At 43.1% G+C, this 21,756-nt stretch overlaps 1 protein-coding gene across 2 annotated transcripts; it reads left to right on the forward strand.

Moving 5' to 3' along the window:
- The first annotated feature begins 848 nt into the window (after nucleotides 1–848).
- Nucleotides 849–21,673, forward strand: LOC117270729 (NLR family CARD domain-containing protein 3-like). 2 transcript variants are annotated; one of them, XM_078173641.1, is made up of 8 exons: nucleotides 866–972; nucleotides 3,461–3,618; nucleotides 4,100–4,379; nucleotides 11,341–13,162; nucleotides 13,267–13,440; nucleotides 15,452–15,604; nucleotides 15,700–15,746; nucleotides 19,246–21,673. In XM_078173641.1, the coding sequence occupies exons 3-8, from the start codon at nucleotides 4,109–4,111 to the stop codon at nucleotides 19,791–19,793; spliced, it is 3,015 nt and encodes a 1,004-aa protein (XP_078029767.1). In that variant the 5' UTR covers nucleotides 866–972; nucleotides 3,461–3,618; nucleotides 4,100–4,108; the 3' UTR covers nucleotides 19,794–21,673. The 2 variants fall into 2 exon arrangements, with proteins under 2 accessions (XP_033504421.2, XP_078029767.1); XM_033648530.2 differs by lacking the exon at nucleotides 3,461–3,618 and having other exon boundaries at nucleotides 849–972.
- Nucleotides 21,674–21,756: the final 83 nt, after the last annotated feature.

The following is a 21,756-nucleotide window of genomic DNA, read 5'->3' on the forward strand; positions in this document are numbered from 1 at the left end:
TCATGTGGCTTGACTCTTGGCTACATTAGCCGTTAGCTTGGAGGAAAGGGTCCCTATGAAAATGTATTGCTGAGAAGAAATGATTTGAATCACTCAGAGATCGGGGTTACGTCGTTCACCGAGTGATTCTTTCGCCGAGTGATTCGTCACGTGGTAGGCAGCCCCTCCCTGCACCCTGGCTGCATCGTGACTCGTGAGTGATTCATCGTTTGCACAGACCGAATCAGCAGTTCCACTCCCGGCCTGCACGCTCGCTGCTGAGCTCAACTGAACGGAAAAATTAACAAATCAGTTCCAGAAATGATTCTGGCTGAATCATTGTCAGAGACAGTCGACTTGGGTGTTAAGGTGTACAACCGTGGGGCGGTGATTTTAGTTCAAGAAAATGACACTTCCATGGTGGATGTTTTGATATGACTGCTGCATGCTGGGATTGCGTGACATTAACAACCAGAGCTGTACTGTAGTGTTCTCACCTCTGGAACAGAACATCTGTCACCATTCATTGTCTGTGGAGCAGCTCCACACTGTGTATGCCATGACATAACAGATTTGAGTTTTAGCTTTCTAGTTTTTAAATGTGGGAGAGAGTTGTTCATGTTTACTGATATTTTTGGACTGTCTCAGACCAGAGGAATAACATGACTAATAACATGCATGACATGTGAAATAGCTGTAGTTCCCCTGTCAGAAAAAATATTGGGATGATAAAAAAACTGCCAACAAAAACAGAGCAGAGTAACCATCCTGTCATCAATGACCCAGCTCTGTAGCTTCTCAGATAGTATGATGCAATGTACTGCTGACTAATCATAAAGTCTGAAGTGGTTTCACTTTCCATTACAGCACAGGGAAGTGACCTGGACCGACAGAGAAACACACTCACAGCTTCTTTGACTGCAGCGGCTGACTGTTGGTGCCTGGACCCTGATGCGGTGTGTGTGAAGGAACAGACGGACTCTCTTCCCTCAGGTGAGCAGAGTTTCTTTGATCAGAGTAGTCGGTACTGGGCACACACACACACATACACACACACACACACACACACCGTGAGTTTTGTTTCCTTTGTGTTTTCCTGAAGAGCCAATTCCAAAGATAAAAATCAGTCTGTGTGTGTGTGTGTGTGTGTGTGTGTGTGTGAATATTTCTGACTCTGCTCTTTATCCATGTGTGTTGAAGCATGTCAGACAGTTACAGCTCGGGCTACAAACACGTTAGTCTAAATTAAAGTTTTTATTGACCTTAAAAGAAAAAAGAAAAAACACCTGATAGAATTATCTCTGAATTTAAAGTTGTGCTGATAACAGAACAGCACTTGATTCCTATCACAGTTTGAAGTGTAGCCCACTGAGCGTTAAAGGGTTAACAGTTATTAACCTCAATTTCCGTCAGTTGTATCCTCATGCTTTGCAAACTTCAGCAACAATATAGCGTCTGCAGTCGGGGCCCCGGGGCCAGTTTCAGAACACAGTCATTTCACACAGGAGGAAAAGGTGTCTGTTCATGTGAGAAAACTGGCCGTAAATTCTGTGCGTTTTACTTCACACTTGATTTTCAGTGATTCACCCATTTCCTTCCACATGCACACTTCCTCTCACGCCTCCGGTGTCCATCGTTATAGAACTTGGTGTTAGAAAAGTTTTTTTACATCAACTAGAGAAAAGTCTTGCGGTTACAGACACTCTCCTAAAAACACAGAGTGTTCAGACCGTCATCAGCTACTCTGTTTTCAGTCTTGAACGTAACTTTTACTCTCATGTTGCGTTCCAGTCAAATCTAATTCAAAGTCTTCCACATGATCTGTTAGTGTTCACACTTTATGGATCCATCAGCCCACGGTATCTGAACACAGTACATTCATTATAACCATACTCAGTAAACATTAAGGGTTGTGTTTCTGGTGACTAATGTACAATGTTAATGATCAACCACACACACACACACACACACACACACACACACACACACACACACATAGCTGAAGGCTCTGGCTCCTGATCTGAGAATTATTTTTACTGTTAAGCAAATTTGAGTCTTCATGTGAATGACTCGTACACATTATAATGCTTTATGGGAATTCTTCATGATGTGTTGTTGTGCATGGAATGTCGTGTATGTGTTGTTTATCCGTTGGTGTTGGTGAAAGTAGCTAGCAGTGTTGCTAATAATAAAGGCTCTGCTACTGCAATAGTGATGACTGCTTTCTTGGAGGCATCCATCTTTGTTTACCTTTAGGTCATAAATGGTACAAACACAAACGGGGACGCATACCACCAATTTAAACAGGAAGTTACGACATTTTACGACATCATCTTGAGTCTCACCGCTCGTAGCAACGTAAATGGATCACAGCATACGATCTAGCGCTGCGCTGCTGTTGAACGTCACTAGTATTACATGATACACAGACCAGATCAGCATCACGTCATCACCAAGGCCGCAGCCCCGAAGCAAACTGTCACATCAGGAGAGAAACGGGAAATGCCAGAAAGCTGTCGTGTAGCTGGTTAACTAAGACTTTCAAACTGAGATTTGAGGCACATTATACACTGAATATTCCTGGTCAGTGTGGTGAATCTCTGAATGATGCTGGTACCAGTTACTACTGATGCATAGCTAACATTAGCTTGAGTGGGAGGCTCCTGTACAGTCGGACAGTAGAGCAGCGTCAGACCGTCATCACCAACTAAATCTCAGCCTTCATCAAACAGTTGGCTAGCAACCGTCTTTTTTAAGGACACATAAAAGGGGTATTTACTGATGTAGTTTAAGTGGTGGAACAAGACGTGAAAGTCTCTTCAGCTTGTTTTAAACACAGACCTTATTTCAGACATCTAACCAAAAACACAATGACTTAAAGAAGCGGGAGGCGAGAGTGCTAAAATGCTAACTCATTTCAGTGCTGTAGGACTCATTCCTGCAACACTCCATTAATCTTTTTTCGGGAAACAGTGATAATGAGGACAGCAGAAAGTCATTTTCATCAGAGTGAAAGATAAACGATAAACGACAGCCTGTAATCTTACAACAGAAAGGACGAGAAATAATTTCCAAATATTAAAAGTAAACCAAGGCTTAAAATATACGTAGGTATTATTGAATTTGTGTAAAGCCCCTGACACACCAAGCCAACGGTCGGCCGTCGACCAACGTCGGGCCGTCGCTGAGCGTCTCGTTTTTGCAGTGTGTCCTGCCCTGTCGGCTAACTGGTGCTCTGAGCTAGCCCCGGCTCTCCGTTTGGATCCAACCGGAGCACCGAGCCCTGGTTTGTTATTCAGGTTAAAGTGGGAAGAAGCAGCGGGTTTATCGGGCAGCTGAGTGAAGTGGAGCCTGCGGAGGAAACACCGGGACCGTCTGGATGTAATAGTCCGTGGAGGTGCTGCGGTGCTCGGCTGCACAGATAGGAAACCCCTCGGCTGACAGGATGTACCACTCTCTCACTCCGCTCTCTCTCACGCAGGCGCAGAACGTACGTGCTACTTGGCCGTCGGATGTAGTCCGTGTAGTGTGTTCAAATGCAGCTGACACAGGGCGACGTGAGGTGACGTAGACGACACAACAGTTGGCTTTTGTTGCCGCAAGTTCTTTGATGTCAGTTTGGTGTGTCCGCACCTTAAGGTAAAGAATATGTTTTGTTATATAGGTTAGTTGGTGATGATGAGACTGCACTGAATATGTCACATAGAAACATTTAAAATTTCTGTAAAGAGTGGGTAAGTAATTAAACTAATGACTGAGATCTTTGTGATCGAAGTGCTGTGAAGGTTGGGGTGTTGACAGGCTGTGATCCGATACTCTGAACGTAACCTGCTCTAGTGCAGGGTAGCTGTTTAACATAAGTTACCATGGTGATTCATCCTGGTAAAAAAAAGAATCAGCTTCATAGTACTGAAAATCCAGAGTTAACCCTGAAGTTACCTCGTTAACTCAACATCCTGTTCGGTAGCACCGGCCTTAAGAAGGCACTGCTGTTTTTGTTTGTTTTGTTTTGATGTTGTTGTTTTCTTTTGTAGCATGAAGGGACTATAACTGCATTTTGTTTTCTAACCCTTTGTTGTAGAACGACAATTAATAAACATTTGACCTTGTATCTTGGCAGGTAGCACAGATGGAGACGGATAAACAGGTCCTCTTAAACATTTTGAATCATTTAAATGCAAAGGACTTTGAAACCTTCAAGTGGTACCTGCAGGGGGCTCTGAAAGATGTCCCAGCAATCCCAACCTTTCAACTGGAGCATGCCAAGAGGACAGATACAGTGGATCTGATGGTGCACACCTACGCAAAGGACACAACTCAAGTGGCCAGAAAGGTTTTGCAGAGGTTGCAAAGGAATGATCTGGTGGGGAATTTGTTGCACACTACTTCAGGATCTACAGGTAAGTTATTGAAAAGAGGGACTTAACAAAGACAGCATGCATATTACACATTCGTGCCTCATGTACCTCTTTTAGACTGTGATGAGATTATTTCCATGACAATAACAGTTACATTAGAAATACAGATGATGAATTTGCCTCTCTAGTAGCAATCATTTCCATAGCATAGTCAATTTCTGTTGCTCAGGAAACACTGGGTAGGTGTGTGCCTGCCAACAAGCCCTCAGCTGAGGACTAGTTGGTTTCCCACCCGATATCCCTCCATTAGGAGGGATAGAGCATGAGATGGATGTCAGGCCACCTAGGTGGAAGGAAGTTCAGGAGGTGGTCAGGCGTGCAAAGGCTTCTTCGGCCCCAGGGCCTAATGGAGTCCCCTACCGGGTTTATAAAAGTGCGCCTGATACCCTTAAATTTTTGTGGAAACAGCTAAGAATAGTTTGGGAAAAAAAGATTATCCCAAGAGCATGGCGTAGGGCAGGGGGTGTCCTCATTCCTAAGGAGAAGGAGTCTGTGGATCTTAGCCAGTTCCGGATGATTTCTCTCTTGAATGTAGAGGGGAAGATTTTCTTTAGTGTAGTAGTGCAGAGATTAGCTAGCTACTTAGAAAGGAATAGCTTAATAGATACCATGGTGCAGAAGGCAGGAATACCAGGTTTTTCAGGGTGTTTAGAGCATACTAGCATGATCTGGCACCAGATTCAGGCAGTAAAGATTAAGAAAAGGGACCTGCATGTAGTATTTTTAGATCTTGCAAATGCGTTTGGTTCAGTACCGCACAGCCTCATTTGGAGTGCATTTGACTATTTCAGAGTGCCACAGGTAGTTGTTAACTTAGTGAAAGCATATTTTCAGGATATTAGGTTGTGTCTAAGTACAGCAGGTTTCACAACAGGTTGGCAGAGGCTAGAAATAGGCATCATGGCAGGGTGTACAATTTCTCCATTAGCATTTACTATGGAAGTAATCATCAGGGCTTCTAAGTGGGTGGTAGGTGGAGAGAGACGGCAGAACGGGTTGCATCTTCCACCAGTTAAGGCTTACATGGATGACATGACACTGGTGACCACAACAATGCCATGTACAAAGAGGCTACTAGAGAAGGTAAATAAGAACCTCAAGTGGGCCAGCATGTAGATCAAGCCTAGTAAATCTAGAAGCATCTTGATACATAGAGGAAAGTTAAGTGATAGGAAGTTTGTCATAGATGATGAGGAAATCCCAACAATTAGGGAAAAGTCAGTAAAGAGCTTAGGTAGGTGCTACAATGTAGAGTTGAATGATAAGGAACAGGTGGTGAAATTTAGAATAGATGTGGCTGAAGGACTGGATAGAATAGATAAATCTGAACTTCCAGGAAAGTTGATGTTGTGGTGTTTGCAATTTGGGCTATATCCTAGGTTAATGTGGCCATTGTCAGTTTATGAAATTCCAATATCCGTAGTGGAGAGAATTGAAAGTTCGGTTAGCTCCTACATTAGGAAGTGGTTGGGCGCTCCTAGGTGCCTAAGTAGTGTTGCATTGTATGGAAAAGGGATACTTCAGCTGCCAATATCTAGTTTAACAGAGGAATTTAAATGTACCAAGGTCAGGACAGAGCTGTTGTTATCTGGGAGTAAGGACGTGGTAGTTAGGAGTGTGGTTCCAAATCCAACCAAGGGGAGGAAGTGGAACCCAAGATCTGCAGTTCAGGAGGCAGAGACAGCTCTTAGGCATGCAGAGATTGTACAGTACAGGCCAAAAGTTTGGGCACACCTTCTCATTCAGTGCGTTTTCTTTATTTTCATGACTATTTACATTGTAGATTCTCACTGAAGGCATCAAAACTATGAATGAACACATGTGGAGTTATGTACTTAACAAAAAAAGGTGAAATAACTGAAAACATGTTTTATATTCTAGTTTCTTCAAAATAGCCACCCTTTGCTCTGATTACTGCTTTGCACACTCTTGGCATTCTCTCCATGAGCTTCAAGAGGTAGTCACCTGAAATGGTTTTCCAACAGTCTTGAAGGAGTTCCCAGAGGTGTTTAGCACTTGTTGGCCCCTTTGCCTTCACTCTGCGGTCCAGCTCACCCCAAACCATCTGGATTGGGTTCAGGTCCGGTGACTGTGGAGGCCAGGTCATCTGCCGCAGCACTCCATCACTCTCCTTCTTGGTTAAATAGCCCTTACACAGCCTGGAGGTGTGTTTGGGGTCATTGTCCTGTTGAAAAATAAATGATCGTCCAACTAAACGCAAACCGGATGGGATGGCATGTCGCTGCAGGATGCTGTGGTAGCCATGCTGGTTCAGTGTGCCTTCAATTTTGAATAAATCCCCAACAGTGTCACCAGCAAAACACCCCCACACCATCACACCTCCTCCTCCATGCTTCACAGTGGGAACCAGGCATGTGGAATCCATCCGTTCACCTTTTCTGCGTCTCACAAAGACACGGCGGTTGGAACCAAAGATCTCAAATTTGGACTCATCAGACCAAAGCACAGATTTCCACTGGTCTAATGTCCATTCCTTGTGTTTCTTGGCCCAAACAAATCTCTTCTGCTTGTTGCCTCTCCTTAGCAGTGGTTTCCTAGCAGCTATTTGACCATGAAGGCCTGATTGGCGCAGTCTCCTCTTAACAGTTGTTCTAGAGATGGGTCTGCTGCTAGAACTCTGTGTGGCATTCATCTGGTCTCTGATCTGAGCTGCTGTTAACTTGCCATTTCTGAGGCTGGTGACTCGGATGAACTTATCCTCAGAAGCAGAGGTGACTCTTGGTCTTCCTTTCCTGGGTCGGTCCTCATGTGTGCCAGTTTGGTTGTAGCGCTTGATGGTTTTTGCGACTCCACTTGGGGACACATTTAAAGTTTTTGCAATTTTCCGGACTGACTGACCTTCATTTCTTAAAGTAATGATGGCCACTGGTTTTTCTTTAGTTAGCTGATTGGTTCTTGCCATAATATGAATTTTAACAGTTGTCCAATAGGGCTGTCAGCTGTGTATTAACCTGACTTCTGCACAACACAACTGATGGTCCCAACCCCATTGATAAAGCAAGAAATTCCACTAATTAACCCTGATAAGGCACACCTGTGAAGTGGAAACCATTTCAGGTGACTACCTCTTGAAGCTCATGGAGAGAATGCCAAGAGTGTGCAAAGCAGTAATCAGAGCAAAGGGTGGCTATTTTGAAGAAACTAGAATATAAAACATGTTTTCAGTTATTTCACCTTTTTTTGTTAAGTACATAACTCCACATGTGTTCATTCATAGTTTTGATGCCTTCAGTGAGAATCTACAATGTAAATAGTCATGAAAATAAAGAAAACGCATTGAATGAGAAGGTGTGTCCAAACTTTTGGCCTGTACTGTAGGTAATATTCAGTTTGGCCGGGGAGGCCTGGGGCTTGGCTCAGGCAAACCGGTATGGAATACAGCAGGTCTCAAAGATAAGAGAAAGCTGGTTGTAGAACAGATACGTAGACAGGAAGAGATGCTAAGGGGTGCAAAGGTAGTGGCCCAGGCTAAACAGGGACAGTGGTTGAATTGGGAAAGTGTAGAGAAGAGGAAGCTAAGTTGGAGGGACCTGTGGAGTATGGAGGAGAATCGTATTAGATTTCTGGTAGGGGCTACATACGATGTGTTACCAACCCCCCAGAACCTAAAACTGGGGGTAAATGAGGACCCATCATGCCCATTGTGTTCAGGTACCGCAACCTTAAAGCATATTTTGTCAGGCTGTAAAGTTAGCTTGTCACAAGGCCGATATACATGGTGACATAACCAGGTGTTGAAATGTTTAGCTGCAGGCATCGAAGGGAAATGAAGACAGGTGAATTCAGAAGGTGTTAAGGATAGGAGTTTAGCAATTCAGTTTGTCTGTGAGGGAGAGAAATACAGAATGGATAAGTTGGTAAGGAGGCAAGGGTGTGGCCGCCTGCAAGTAGATTTAGGGGGAAAGCTTGTTGTTCCCCAGGAAATAGTTTGTACCAAGCAGAGGCCTGACATAGTGTTGTGGTCAGTGAGTCAACAGATAGTTTATTTCATTGAGCTGACAGTTCCTTGGGAAGACTCAGTGGAAGAAGCCTATGAAAGAAAAAAGCTTAGATATGCAGAGTTAGGAGCAGAAGCTGAGCAGCGAGGATGGAAGACTAGGATTTGTCCAGTGGAAGTGGGGTGTAGGGGATTCATAGCAAGATCAGCTGTCTCGCTCCTGGAGGAACTCGGAGTGCGGGGACAGAGTTTGAGGAAGACAGTGAGGGAAATGTCAGATGAAGCAATTAAATGTAGACAGTTTATCTATAAGAGAAGAAGTAATGTCAGTTGGGGCCAGTGGGGGGAACTACTAAACAGGGCACATAACTCCTTGAGAACAGGTGGAGAGATCCACTTCCTCTCAGGAGGAAATCCAGGAAGAGGAAGGTTATTTAAGTGTGGGAGTGGCCTATTTGAATCCCTTGTTTAAGGCCATGCAGCAAGGTGAGTGTGTTTGCTGATCCTGTAAGTTCATTTAGCTCCTTTAACTTTAGCTTATATTGTAGTTATGCTATGTAGCGTGTGAAATAGAGTATGGTGAATGTGCTAGGAAAGGTAGTATCAGCACTGTCTCTACCTGGAGCTCGCATGTACGGAGCCTGGGTTTGGTTGAAGGTGGCAGTGCTGCTTGGGCTGAGAAAGCCATGTGTAAGTAAGGTAAAGGAGGTTGTTGGGTTGGTGTGGGGAGCAGTGAGACCTGGCATTAGGGGAGTGTCTCTGGGACACCAGAGATCACTGTCTAGCCTCCTGGAGGTGTCGTGGGACCAACTAGACGAAACACTGGTGAAAGGAGGTTCCCACCCGATGACCCCAAAGACATGCTAGTTATCACTGCTCACTGGTCTGTATAGTTAAGCCTTGCCATAATAGTTTATCATAGGGCTTAGGTTATTCACTGAGTGCTGATCCTTTCTCTAGAGCACAAACTTCTTGTGTTTATTTGAATTGAACTGCTATGCTGCATCTTTCCTCTGAAAACAAGAAGGTCACCTCTTGTTTCTGCCGATGCCCCAAACAATAGTTTGAGAGTATCTGGCCAACACTGAGTGTCGAGGCCGTGTTCAGACCGTCAGCCCAAATCTGTTTCTTGGAATAGATTAATTTTAGAAAGTCTGGACTGCAAAAAACTACACGACTTGTGATTTTTGCAAATCAGATCCAAAGCACATTTGGAGTTAGTTTGAAATGTGATTCTGATCAAATGTCTACAGATGCGTCAAGGTCTGTCCACTCTGGCCGCTCAAATCAGAATTCAGTGTCTATTGCATCATTTGCAACATGACACACAACAACGTAGCAAATCCAGGGTGTTGGAAGTACGGAGCAGAATACATGGTGCTACTAGCAGAGCACTACAGAGGACAACATGGAAAACAACAGTCTGTGGACAGATGGCAAAATAAATTGGACTAAATTACTGCACAATTGTTTTGAGGGCGAAGTGATGGTCCTCAATTTGTCACGTTCAGCATTGGAAGGTGCTTCACCAGTGTGGCCATGTAGTTATCGACGTGACGCCTACGTTGTTACCACAGCAACCTATAAAGATCATTTTGAAATAACAGTGTGGACAGTCTGTCTTAAAGATCTGAATTGAGAAAGTAATCTGATTTGCCTGTAGTCTGAATGTAGTCAAGGCCCAGAGACTGCCAGGGTTGTTTTATATCTGTAAGGTCACCTCAATGCTCATGTTGGCAGTGATAGAGAAACTGGGAGTAGGTGTTTAGGAGAAATACCTGCCTGACTCCTGTGACAGACATAGATTGTCCATGATGAACACCATGTTGTGGCCACAAGTAGGTTCATAAGTATACCTGCTACCGGAGCACCTTAGGTGAAAGGTTGACAATCACAGCATTATGTTATCTGACGTGTGGCGAGGAGCAGAGCTGTCGGCTGATCACCACCTGCTGATAAGTCCGGTCAGAGGTCTTGAACTGGCAGACTTGGGTAATGGTTTTCATATTTACAAAAACAGAAACCAGACGGTTTGCTCCAACTGTTGGGATAGCCCTCAGCCTCTTTGGGAAAACCTATGCCAGCATGCTGGAAAAGGGACTTTGGCCAAACCTAAATTTGGGATTATGCTTTTTGGAGTATCTTGTGGAGGGGTACTGCAGGAATTTGCTTTACTGAAGCCATTTTTAACAGCCTGTTGGTTCTTGCATAACCACATTTTCAGTGGGCACTGGGCCAATGCTTCTGTTTGTGATTTCCACAGACAGAATCTTCAGGCACATGTGAGTTGTGGAGAATATCCTGTACTTGACAGTTGCACTGCATCTCTGTTTCTGTTTTTGTCAGTTAATATGTTTTTTGGCTTTATTAGTGAGTGTGAAGCAGCAAGGACAAGAGTCAGCACCTCCCGGTCTGAGGCCACAGTACACTGCTGTAAGACAGTGGATTTTTTTTTTTTGGAGTGATGGCGTTTTGTTGTATGTTGGGGTCTTGATCATAAGTGAGGGTAAGATTAAGTGAGATCAACAGATTAGTGCTGTGTCAGCAGAAATGTGAACACTTCACTGAACTGTTGTGAATAGGAAGCTGTGCCTAAAGACTCTGGGTTATTGAGTAATTCACTGTATGTCCCCACCCTCACCTATGGTCATCAGCTTTTGGTAATGAAAGAATGAGATTGCAGACACAGTTGGCCAAAATGAGTTTCTATTGTAGTGTGGCTAGACTCGATTATAGAAAACAAGTGTTGCACACTCTGGCTCCATGTGCATTTCTTAAATTTTGATGCCATTTTGGCCTTTGGGCCTTCTTCAGGATCAACAATAATGTTGACCAGAGCTCAGATTCTGGCCAGACTCAGATGAGCATGCAGGAAAGTCCAAAAATGATCTAAATCCAAGTAAAAAATACTCTATAATGATGTTTCATTACTCGTAATTATTGGAGCACTTTTTCATTTGTGTTATCTCTTTTTTATGACTTTAGAGATTATTGGCAACTGTCAGCAAAAAGTCAAATCCAACCTGAAGAAGAAGTTTCAGTGTTTATTCGAGACAATCACAAAAGCAGGAAATGCCAAACTTTTAAATGAGATCTACACCGAGCTCTACATCACAGAGGGAGGGACTGCAGGGGTCAATGATGAACATGAGGTCAGACAGATTGAAACAGCATCCAGGAAACCAGCAACACCAGAAACAACCATCAGACAAGAAGACATCTTTAAAGCCTCACCTGGAAGAGACAAACCAATCAGAACAGTGATGACAAAGGGAGTGGCTGGCATTGGGAAAACAGTCTTAACACAGAAGTTCACTCTGGACTGGGCTGAAGACAAAGCCAACCAGGACATACAGTTCACATTTCCATTCACTTTCAGAGAGCTGAATGTGCTGAAAGAGAAAAAGTACAGCTTGGTGGAACTTGTTCATCACTTCTTTACTGAAACCAAAGAAGCAGGAATCTGCAGGTTTGAAGAGTTCCAGGTTGTGTTCATCTTTGACGGTCTGGATGAGTGTCGACTTTCTCTGGACTTCCACAACAATGAGATCCTGACTGATATTACAGAGTCCACCTCAGTGGATGTGCTGCTGACAAATCTCATCAAGGGGAAACTGCTTCCCTCTGCTCGCCTCTGGATAACCACACGACCTGCAGCAGCCAATCAGATCCCTCCTGACTGTGTTGACATGGTGACAGAGATCAGAGGGTTCACTGACCCACAGAAGGAGGAGTACTTCAGGAAGAGATTCAGAAAGAAGCAGGCCAGCAGAATCATCTCCCACATCAAGACATCACGAAGCCTCCACATCATGTGCCACATCCCAGTCTTCTGCTGGATCACTGCTACAATTCTGGAGGATGTGATGAAGACCAGAGAGGAAGGAGAGCTGCCCAAGACCCTGACTGAGATGTACATCCACTTCCTGGTGGTTCAGACCAAACTGAAGAATGTCAAGTATGATGGAGGAGCTGAGACAGATCATCACTGGAGTCCAGAGAGCAGGAAGATGATTGAGTCTCTGGGAAAACTGGCTTTTGATCAGCTGCAGAAAGGCAACCTGATCTTCTATGAATCAGACCTGAGAGAGTGTGACATCGATATCAGAGCAGCCTCAGTGTACTCAGGAGTGTTCACACAGATCTTTAAAGAGGAGAGAGGACTGTACCAGGACAAGGTGTTCTGCTTTGTCCATCTGAGTGTTCAGGAGTTTCTGGCTGCTCTTCATGTCCATCTGACCTTCATCAACTCTGGAGTCAACCTGATGGCAGAAGAACAATCATGGATGACTGGACTTTGGACCTCTCTGTTGTCTAAAGTAGTTGGAGAAGGCTCTAAACCTAAACAAATACACCTCTACCAGAGTGCTGTGGACAAGGCCTTACAGAGTCCAAATGGACACCTGGACTTGTTCCTGCGCTTCCTCCTGGGTCTGTCACTGCAGAGAAATCAGACTCTCCTACGAGGTCTGCTGACACAGACAAAAAGTAGCTCAGAAACTAATCACAAAACAGTTGAGTACATCAAGATGAAGATCAGTGAAAATTTGTCTCCAGAGAGAAGCATCAACCTGTTCCACTGTCTGAATGAACTGAATGATCGTTCTCTAGTGGAGGAGATCCAACAGTCCCTGAGTTCAGGACGTCTCTCCACAGATAAACTGTCTCCTGCTCAGTGGTCAGCTCTGGGCTTCATCTTACTGTCATCAGAAGAAGATCTGGACGTGTTTGACCTGAAGAAATACTCTGCTTCAGAGGAGGCTCTAATGAGGCTGCTGCCAGTGGTCAAAGCCTCCAACAAAGCTCTGTGAGTGGATGAATCACTGGATGTATTCATTAATTCAAAACTGTTTTCTATGCCATAGATGGGAAGGAAGTCATTTTGTTTGTTAATCACTAAATCTTCTTCAGGCTGAGTGGCTGTAACCTTTCTGGGAGAAGCTGTGAAGCTCTGTCCTCAGTTCTCAGCTCCCAGTCCTCTCGTCTGAGAGAGCTGGACCTGAGTAACAACGACCTGTGGGATTCAGGAGTGAAGATGCTATCTGCTGGATTGGCAAGTCCATATTGTACACTGGAAACTCTCAGGTCAGTAATCAAGGGTTAGGGGTGGGTAGTCTTTATATACAGACTCTACATCCAGTGAAGGTAGAGTCTGTAGGCAAACCCCGGAGATCTTTACTCTGGAAGAAGAGCGGAAGAGCCCTGGTTTCCGGTTGTAGGCTGTTTGTAGTCCACGTGATATTGACCAATCACGTTTGAGCCGGCTGCAGTTGTTGCCAGGTTAAACGGTCCGTGCGGTGAACTAACAAGGCGGAACATAATTGGCGTCACTGCAAACTCTGAATCCATCACAGTGGTTCAGCATATTTACTTATATGAGCGGGGAGAGGAAACAGAAGTCGGAAATGGAAATTCGCCTCCTCCAGACCGGAATGCCAAAAAATCGGGGGTCTGCCCCCAGAAGCTGTATTCGCCGTCTGTCGGAAGTCAGACGCCAAATACAGTTGATGGGTTCCGGGAATGGGGGGTGGGTTATCTGGACCATTGTCCCTTTTACAGCCAGCATCATCAAAAATATGTGTGTGAATGTTGGCAACAGAAGTGGTGCTTTGCTCTGGCTATCCAGAAGCGTTAGCAAGCTTAAATTAAATTAAATCAAACTGTTGCCACCGTCAAAATGTCTGGTTGTTGTGTGTTTGGTTGTCAGAAGAATTCATGTTCCAACAGTGGGCTCAATTTCTATGGAATTCCAACAGGATCATGACCGTTTCAGAGCAGCAGGTTTTCTGGTTTAATGAGTTACCTGTTACCTGGTGACTCAGGCGAATGCATCGTGGTTGCATGTTGTGATGGCAGCTGTTGCAAACATGAACAGAACATGTAGGTGTCCCGTTAAAGTCTTCAATTTTACTTTAATTAATTTTAAGTATATATACTCATGTTTATTATCTACGCCAACAATTACTTCAGTTACTGTAAGCGACCACATACACATTCAGCTGAAAGTTAACACAGTCACTTGTTAGACTGAAACACATTCACCGTCTCTGAGACATTCAGTGGGTTGACTCCCACTGGACTGAGTCTGTGATCGACAGTTCTCAAGTTACAGTGAAACAGAAGCAGAATTCATGTTTGCATCACAACTATATCACTGCATTCTGTACTATGCTACATAGCAAGCCAACAACACCAAATCCAGGTACAACTCCCTGCTCAGTTGTTACCTTAGTTTTCTGGTATGTTAACACAATGCACATACATAGTGGTCTTGTGTCCTTGTCTTTGGCTGTACAGGATTTCAGATTCCAAGACATAAAACTAGTAATTGATGTTCTTTATATGACCACAGATAATGTAAGATTATTCATATGCATCTAGTGACATTTCTCCACCAAATACATGTAGGCCTCCATATCTGGTTACTCACAATTGGGTCAGTTGCAGATATCTTCTACACACTCATTAGGATCTGGAAGTTAGTAACCATTTGTCAAAGACACTCTGTTTATGTGTCATACATGATCTGGGATTAGGTTCCTTAAGTTACGTTCTTGGCATTAAGTTATGTAGGTTAGGTTTAGGCAAGTAAAGTTATGTAGGCGAGGTTCATGCAACTTAAGTTATGTAGGTTAGGGTTAGGAAAAGAAACGTGGTTGGGCAATGTCACATTAAGTACTCAACATAGAGTTATGTACGTAATGTAGGTTAGGTTTAATTTTTTTTTTTTTTCAAATTTTATATACTTTATTAATCCCGAGATGAAAATTCAATGTTTTCACTCTGTTGTTATGTACATATACACACAGGCCTGAAATACACACACACACACACACACACACACACACACAAACAGGACATTTACATTCAGAAAACACAGCAGGTGGCTGTTTATCTTTAAACTTTATATAGAGCTTCTCTCTACTTAATATTTTCATATTGATTTACCAACTTTTTGCACTCCATTCATTTTCATAATTTTTCCTTAATTGAGTCCTTGAACACCAATGATTCCTGAGAGTCTGCAGCCAGTTGTTGGTGATTTTCTGAAACTAACAAAAGAAAATACTAGCAGACTATTTTCATTCATCTGCAGGCTGTCCGGCTGTCTGGTCACAGAGAAAGGCTGTGTTGCTCTGGCCTCGGCTCTGAGCTCCAACCCCTCCCATCTGAGGGAGCTGGACCTGAGCTACAATCATCCAGGAGACTCAGTGACTTGGATGCCAACACTGGAAAAGCTGCATATCTGGTGAGCTCGAGTCACTTCGCCCTAGAGAAGGTTATTAAATGTTTCTGTTTTAACAGTAGAGAAAAGACAATAGCTTTCTGTGTTTCTTCTTTCAGTACAGACCATGGTGGAGAGCAGAAACTGAAACCTGGCATGAGGAAATGTAAGTGTGGATTTAGTTTGATAGCTTTTTTTTCTAGGGAAAGTCAGTAGTTGTAATATTTCAACATAATTTAAAACCTAAAGGTTCTGAATGTAACTTTTACAAAATCCTTGTTATTAACAAGCCGTCTCTGCGCGGCTGTTGAGTGATCTTCAGTCAGCATCCTGTTGCTCGCACTACGTAGTCATGAGCAAGCATCTGAGCATCGGCCAAAACTGTGACAAACAAGACACTAACTATGATTGAAAATAAATTAAAATCATAAAAAGAATAACGTTACTGTCTGAAGTTTTCCTATGCTTCATTTGGACCATTGGTTCCATGACACTAAGTTGTCTTCTGCAAATTACTTTGGGTGCGTTCAGAAACACTCATTGTGAGTGTGGGAGCGCACTCTGACACAAACTGGAGCGTTGATAAATTGGGAGCGCTGTCTGAATGTAGCGTTGGGTTATCCAGAGCAGCGCACTCTCAGAGTGGCAGAGCGCACTCTGGACACTCTGTCTGTGGAGACGGAGCAGCAGAGCGCCGAGCGGAGTGAATGTGTGATTAATTTAACCGTTGTTTCATTCATGTAGAAATATAACGCTGCGTTTCTTCCACCAACAGGGCTCTCATTTTAGTGTAGAGCGTCAGACTGAATTTACGAATGCACGCTTTATCAGCTAACGCTTCTAAGCAACCGACTGCAAAGTAGCAAAGTTACAGCTAGCTGGCTAACCTTAGCTCAGATTACAGTTAGCTCATTGGCCCTGCATCGCTCTTGGCTAGTAGAAAACACTTTGTACTGTTACATCAAATATTGTTTGCTCAAGCAGTATCATTTGTATGGACCTTGCAGGTGGGGGAAGTAAGTTGCCACCTGTCATATGCACTCTGAGCTATACTGTTTTAATCTGGCGTTGGTTGCTTTTTTAGCGTTAGCTAATAAAGTAATCATCAAACTGCAAGTTAGCTAATTTAGCAGCCAGATCAGCCCTGAAGTTTGCTACGTTAGCTAGCTAGCATTTAGACGCGTCAGGCCCTACTCAGCCTTGCAGCCAAATTTTCCCAGTGGCCACTTGTGGAACTGCAGTGAAAAAAATCCACTGCTGCCCAAAAAGCATTTAAACCACGATTATAAAAGAGACATCTGTAAAAGTGTGGACAGGACACCTCCAAACTGTGAACAAGCTCAATTATGATTCTTAACAATTTTGATGCATGAAGGTTTTATATTTGTAAAACTCTCCTGGAGCTGAGAAAAGCGATTTAAAAAATCTCTGACATCATCACAATGTTAAGACTAAGAACCAAACGGGAACTAATGGGCGGAGCCAGCGGGAGAAACACTGCTGCACATATTCAGCGGACCGTATCCAAGAAGTAAATAGTGATCAACTTCCATTTTTTTGTGTGTGACTTCCGGTCAGCCGCTTTCCCTCATGCTTTCCCTTACCGGAGCTAACGGTGCAAGCTAATTTTTTTCAATTTTCAGTTGTTTATGTTAGTCAATCAGTTAGTTAGTTAGTCTGTGTATTTTGTATAACGTTAGATAACTGTGCCCACGTTTCCGTTATAACGGAAATTTATTCCCTCTAAACGCGAATAAATCGCACGTCAATCATAAACTATGAACCAAAAAAGCACAATCTATCCCGAGTGAGACAAACTGTTTGATCCCCGTCTCCAGTGTACCAGCAGAGAACCTGCAGAACCGAATCAGTGAAAAAACACACCGGGCTACACAGCCTCTCTACCTGAGCAGCTGAAGCTGCGACTCGCACCCTCGACACACAGACACACAGACGGTGCTTCTGCATGCCAGCCACACGTGTGCGCAACTGTGAGAAATAAATATGTGAGGTGTACGCTGCTTTTCTATCTTTTTTCCCTTTTCTTTCTTTCTTTCTGTCAGCGACATACACTCCTAACACAGGACGGGTTGTTTTAATTGACTGAGTTGATTATTAAGCCATAGTGATGCGCGGATCGGCTCTGATAGCACCTGATCAGCATGTACGCATCAACCATCCAGCCGTTACAACATGATTGAGCTAGCAAAGCAGTTTTGTGTTGCTATGTGTGGTATTTATTCAGTTTTGGGAAATCACGATGTCTAGAAAGCATCAGTGGCTGCAGCTGACAGGGACAGCTAACGTTAACACTAGCAGCAAAGCTAACATCAGGATTGTCATCCGTTAAAAGCCTCCCGTTGTCGGATACGACATGAAACTACTCCAGTTAGCTCAATCATGTTGTAACTAAGACATCCGCTGGAGAAAATATTTTTTCACGGGCCACTTTGTGAGTTTAGTGAGTTATTACAGACACGGCTAACGGCTAACAGCTAACGGTTAGCCCAGCTAATCTACGATAACCATGTTATTAATTACACACAGAGAAAATACTAATGTTTGTTCAGTCATTGTGTTTATAGACTTTACAAACATCAGATTAGTCTAAACGGTGATATAGTGACGTGAAAAATGTGATATATACATATATATAGCTAAACTCAGTAAGGTAAAGAACAAGGGGATTCCCATTTACACAGTGGTAAGAGTGCTGGACCGGAAGTGTCACACAAAAAAACGGAAGCTGGCTGCGTTCTGTTTTGCCTCCGTGAAAAATAAGGTGGATACCGTTGAAGTGACTTACAGACGCTACTTACTTGCTAACTCCGCTGGAATGAATAGACACCTTTTTTCCATCCAGTTTCTGGGTAGTATGAAAACTTATGGTGCTTGTTGGCAAGCAAGATAATGTTAGCTTACATTAGCAAGCGAGCACAGCCCAATGACACTCCGCTCACTCCTCAGTAGGTTGGACGTTAGCTGCCGTAGCAACTTGAATTCAGCCAGGGCATAAACGCAACCTGTTCACCCATGGGGAATAAAAACTGATTACTACATGTCCAAAGTTACATATGATACCTTTAATAAAAATCTATAACGTATAGAGCATCTTAACAAGTGTCTTATACACATTTTAGCTTATGTAAAACTTCAGTTAATAGCCAATCCCCAAGCCCCAGCCAGGAGTTTTTTGGGGCCGTTCTGTGTACCTACTCCGAGGCAGGGACTTGTTTAGCCCCTGTTAAAGTTCTGGAACTCTGTCCTTCGGGGGTGGTTCCTGCGGTGGAGACACGCACCAACGACCCCGGCCCCGTAAAATTACCCCGAAGTTCCTGCAGTGGAAACGGGGCCTATTGTAACAATATGATGATCAGCGTTATTCACTTCAACCACTAGTGGGTTTAACATTTTGGCTGATCAGTGTATTTATATGTGCAATCTAAAGTGGTGGGTAGTCAACAACCTGGTTTTATACACCCAAAAAACATCTATAAAGATGAACTGATCGACAACCAGACCAGGCCTCTCATTAAGACAGGCCTTTATTTGTCAAAATGTGTAGCCACACCAGGCTAAAAACAGAGACTAGGCTTTTAATTGAAATGTTACGGTATATCAACAAGTAAAAGAAAAATAAAGTGTTGCTGTGTTGTGTCCATCAGATGCCTGTGAACTCACACTGGTCCCAAACACGGCACACAGAAACCTCAAACTGTCCCACACCAACAAGAAGGTGACGAGGGTGAGGAAGGAGCAGAAATATGCTGATCATCAGGAGAGATTTGACCACTGGCCTCAGCTACTGTGTAGAAATGGTCTGACTGGTCGCTGTTACTGGGAGGTGGAGTGGGAGGGAGCAGTTCATATCGCAGTGACTTACAGAGGGATCAGAAGGAGAGGAGATGGATATGACAGCAGGTTTGGAGGCAATGATCAGTCCTGGTGTCTCTACTGTTCTGATGGGCGTTACTCTGTCTGGCACAAAAATGAAAAAACAGACCTCAGCCCCTCCTCCTCCTCCTCCTCCTCCTCGGTCTCTCACAGAGTAGGAGTGTACATGGACCGTCCTGCTGGCACTGTGTCCTTTTACAGCATATCCCCTGACAAACAGATCCACCTCCACACCCTCAACACCACGTTCACTGAACGTCCTGTTGCTGGATTTGGAGTCTTGAATCTTGGTTCATCTGTGTCTCTGTTGTCTGTTTGAGGGAGAGTGTCCTCCTGTGGAGAGAAACAGGAAGGACTTCTGGTTAATGTTTCCTATATACATCATACCAGCAAGGCCATTTTGTTTTCAACATTTGTAGGAACACATGGGACATAGTGACATGATGACATAGTGACATAGTGACATGGTGACATGGTGACATGATGACATGATGACATAGTGACATAGTGACATAGTGACAGTGACATGATGACATGGTGACATGATGACATGATGACAGTGACATGATGACATAATGACATGATGACATAGTGACATAGTGACATGATGACATGGTGACATAGTGACATGATGACATGGTGACATAGTGACAGTGACATGATGACATAGTGACATGATGACATGATGACATGGTGACATAGTGACATGATGACATGGTGACATGATGACATAGTGACATGATGACATGATGACATGGTGACATAGTGACATGATGACATGGTGACATGATGACATAGTGACATGATGACATAGTGACATGGTGACATGATGACATAGTGACATAGTGACATGATGACATGGTGACATAGTGACATAGTGACATGGTGACATGATGACATGGTGACATGATGACATAGTGACATGATGACATAGTGACATAGTGACATGATGACATGGTGACATGGTGACATAGTGACATGATGACATGGTGACATGGTGACATTTTTGTCACACGTCTTTTTAACTTGTTTTACTATTCTGTTCCAGTTTTCCCTGAAATGTAGTTTCCAGTATCAGTTCCTGCTGAAACGTGTCTTTTTATCTTTTTTTGTTCCAAATAAAATTCTGAAAAAACAAAACAAAAACCATTGTCAAACCCAAAATGTTGTCCATTAGATGTCATTGTAACAGCATCAAGCTGCGTCTACCCCGGTGAGTATGTATCTCCCACAGCTTCTTCTGAGCAGTTTGATGTGAGCATCGTGGTGACCTGACAGTGGCCTAAAGACGTGTGGAGTTTGTTGTTACAGTGTAAATTGGTGGGTAAAGCCCGAGAGGTTTGTGCAAGCCTGACTGTTGTTCAAAGTTTGCATTATGAAGTTGTGACAGTCACTGCTTTGTGGGCACCTGAGGCATACCACCAGAAATTTTGCACATGTGAAAAATCTGTCAGCCAAATATGGGTCTGATAACATTTGAATCAATCAGAATGAGATCTAACAGGATGTGAGTGTTTCTGTGAATAGACTACAGGCTGCTGGAAACTTTATAATTCTTTACTGACTAAACCAACATACAATAACATTATATAAAGAAAGGACTGATCATGTGGAGGATACATGTGAACAAAGAAAAAACAATCAAGACAAACAATGAAAAGGTAATATCAAATCAAAATACTGTTTCATCCATTCATGTAGAATTTGGCTGCAGGAAACTGTCGACTTTTTGTCTCCGCCTTCTGCCTCTGCTTTACTTTTTTTTAATAACAGTTTTTAATATTTTAAGTTTTATTGAAAATGTGCAAAACAGCAAGGCATCATTCACCTACATTACGTACAGGGACGTGCAGAGAAACTGCCAAAGCAAACAGCAGAAAACAAATTAAACGTTTTATAGTGTAAGATTTAAGACCGATCACATCAAAAGTGATTTTAACTTTAAGTTTTGAATAGAAATGTGATATTAAACAATAAAATGGGAAAATATTTAAAAAATAAATACATTTATAAATGAAGGAATAACATAACATACAAGGGGAAACGTAAATGTTACGTGCATTTCATAGCTTTTTTGTATTTCTTGAATTGCCTCATTTCATTTGCTTGAATCCTGCATTGTTTTAAATTGTGTGAAGCTCTTTGTAACTTTACTTTTAAAAAGCGTTTCATAAATAAAGTGCATTATTATTATTATCATTCTTCTTCTTCTTATTACAATTATTATAATTATAAATCACCTCGAAGGAGCCTATCATCTCCGCTTTCCATTTTCCCTCCAT

This window comes from Epinephelus lanceolatus, chromosome 13 (assembly GCF_041903045.1).
Source record: "Epinephelus lanceolatus isolate andai-2023 chromosome 13, ASM4190304v1, whole genome shotgun sequence".
Lineage (NCBI taxonomy): Eukaryota > Metazoa > Chordata > Actinopteri > Perciformes > Serranidae > Epinephelus > Epinephelus lanceolatus.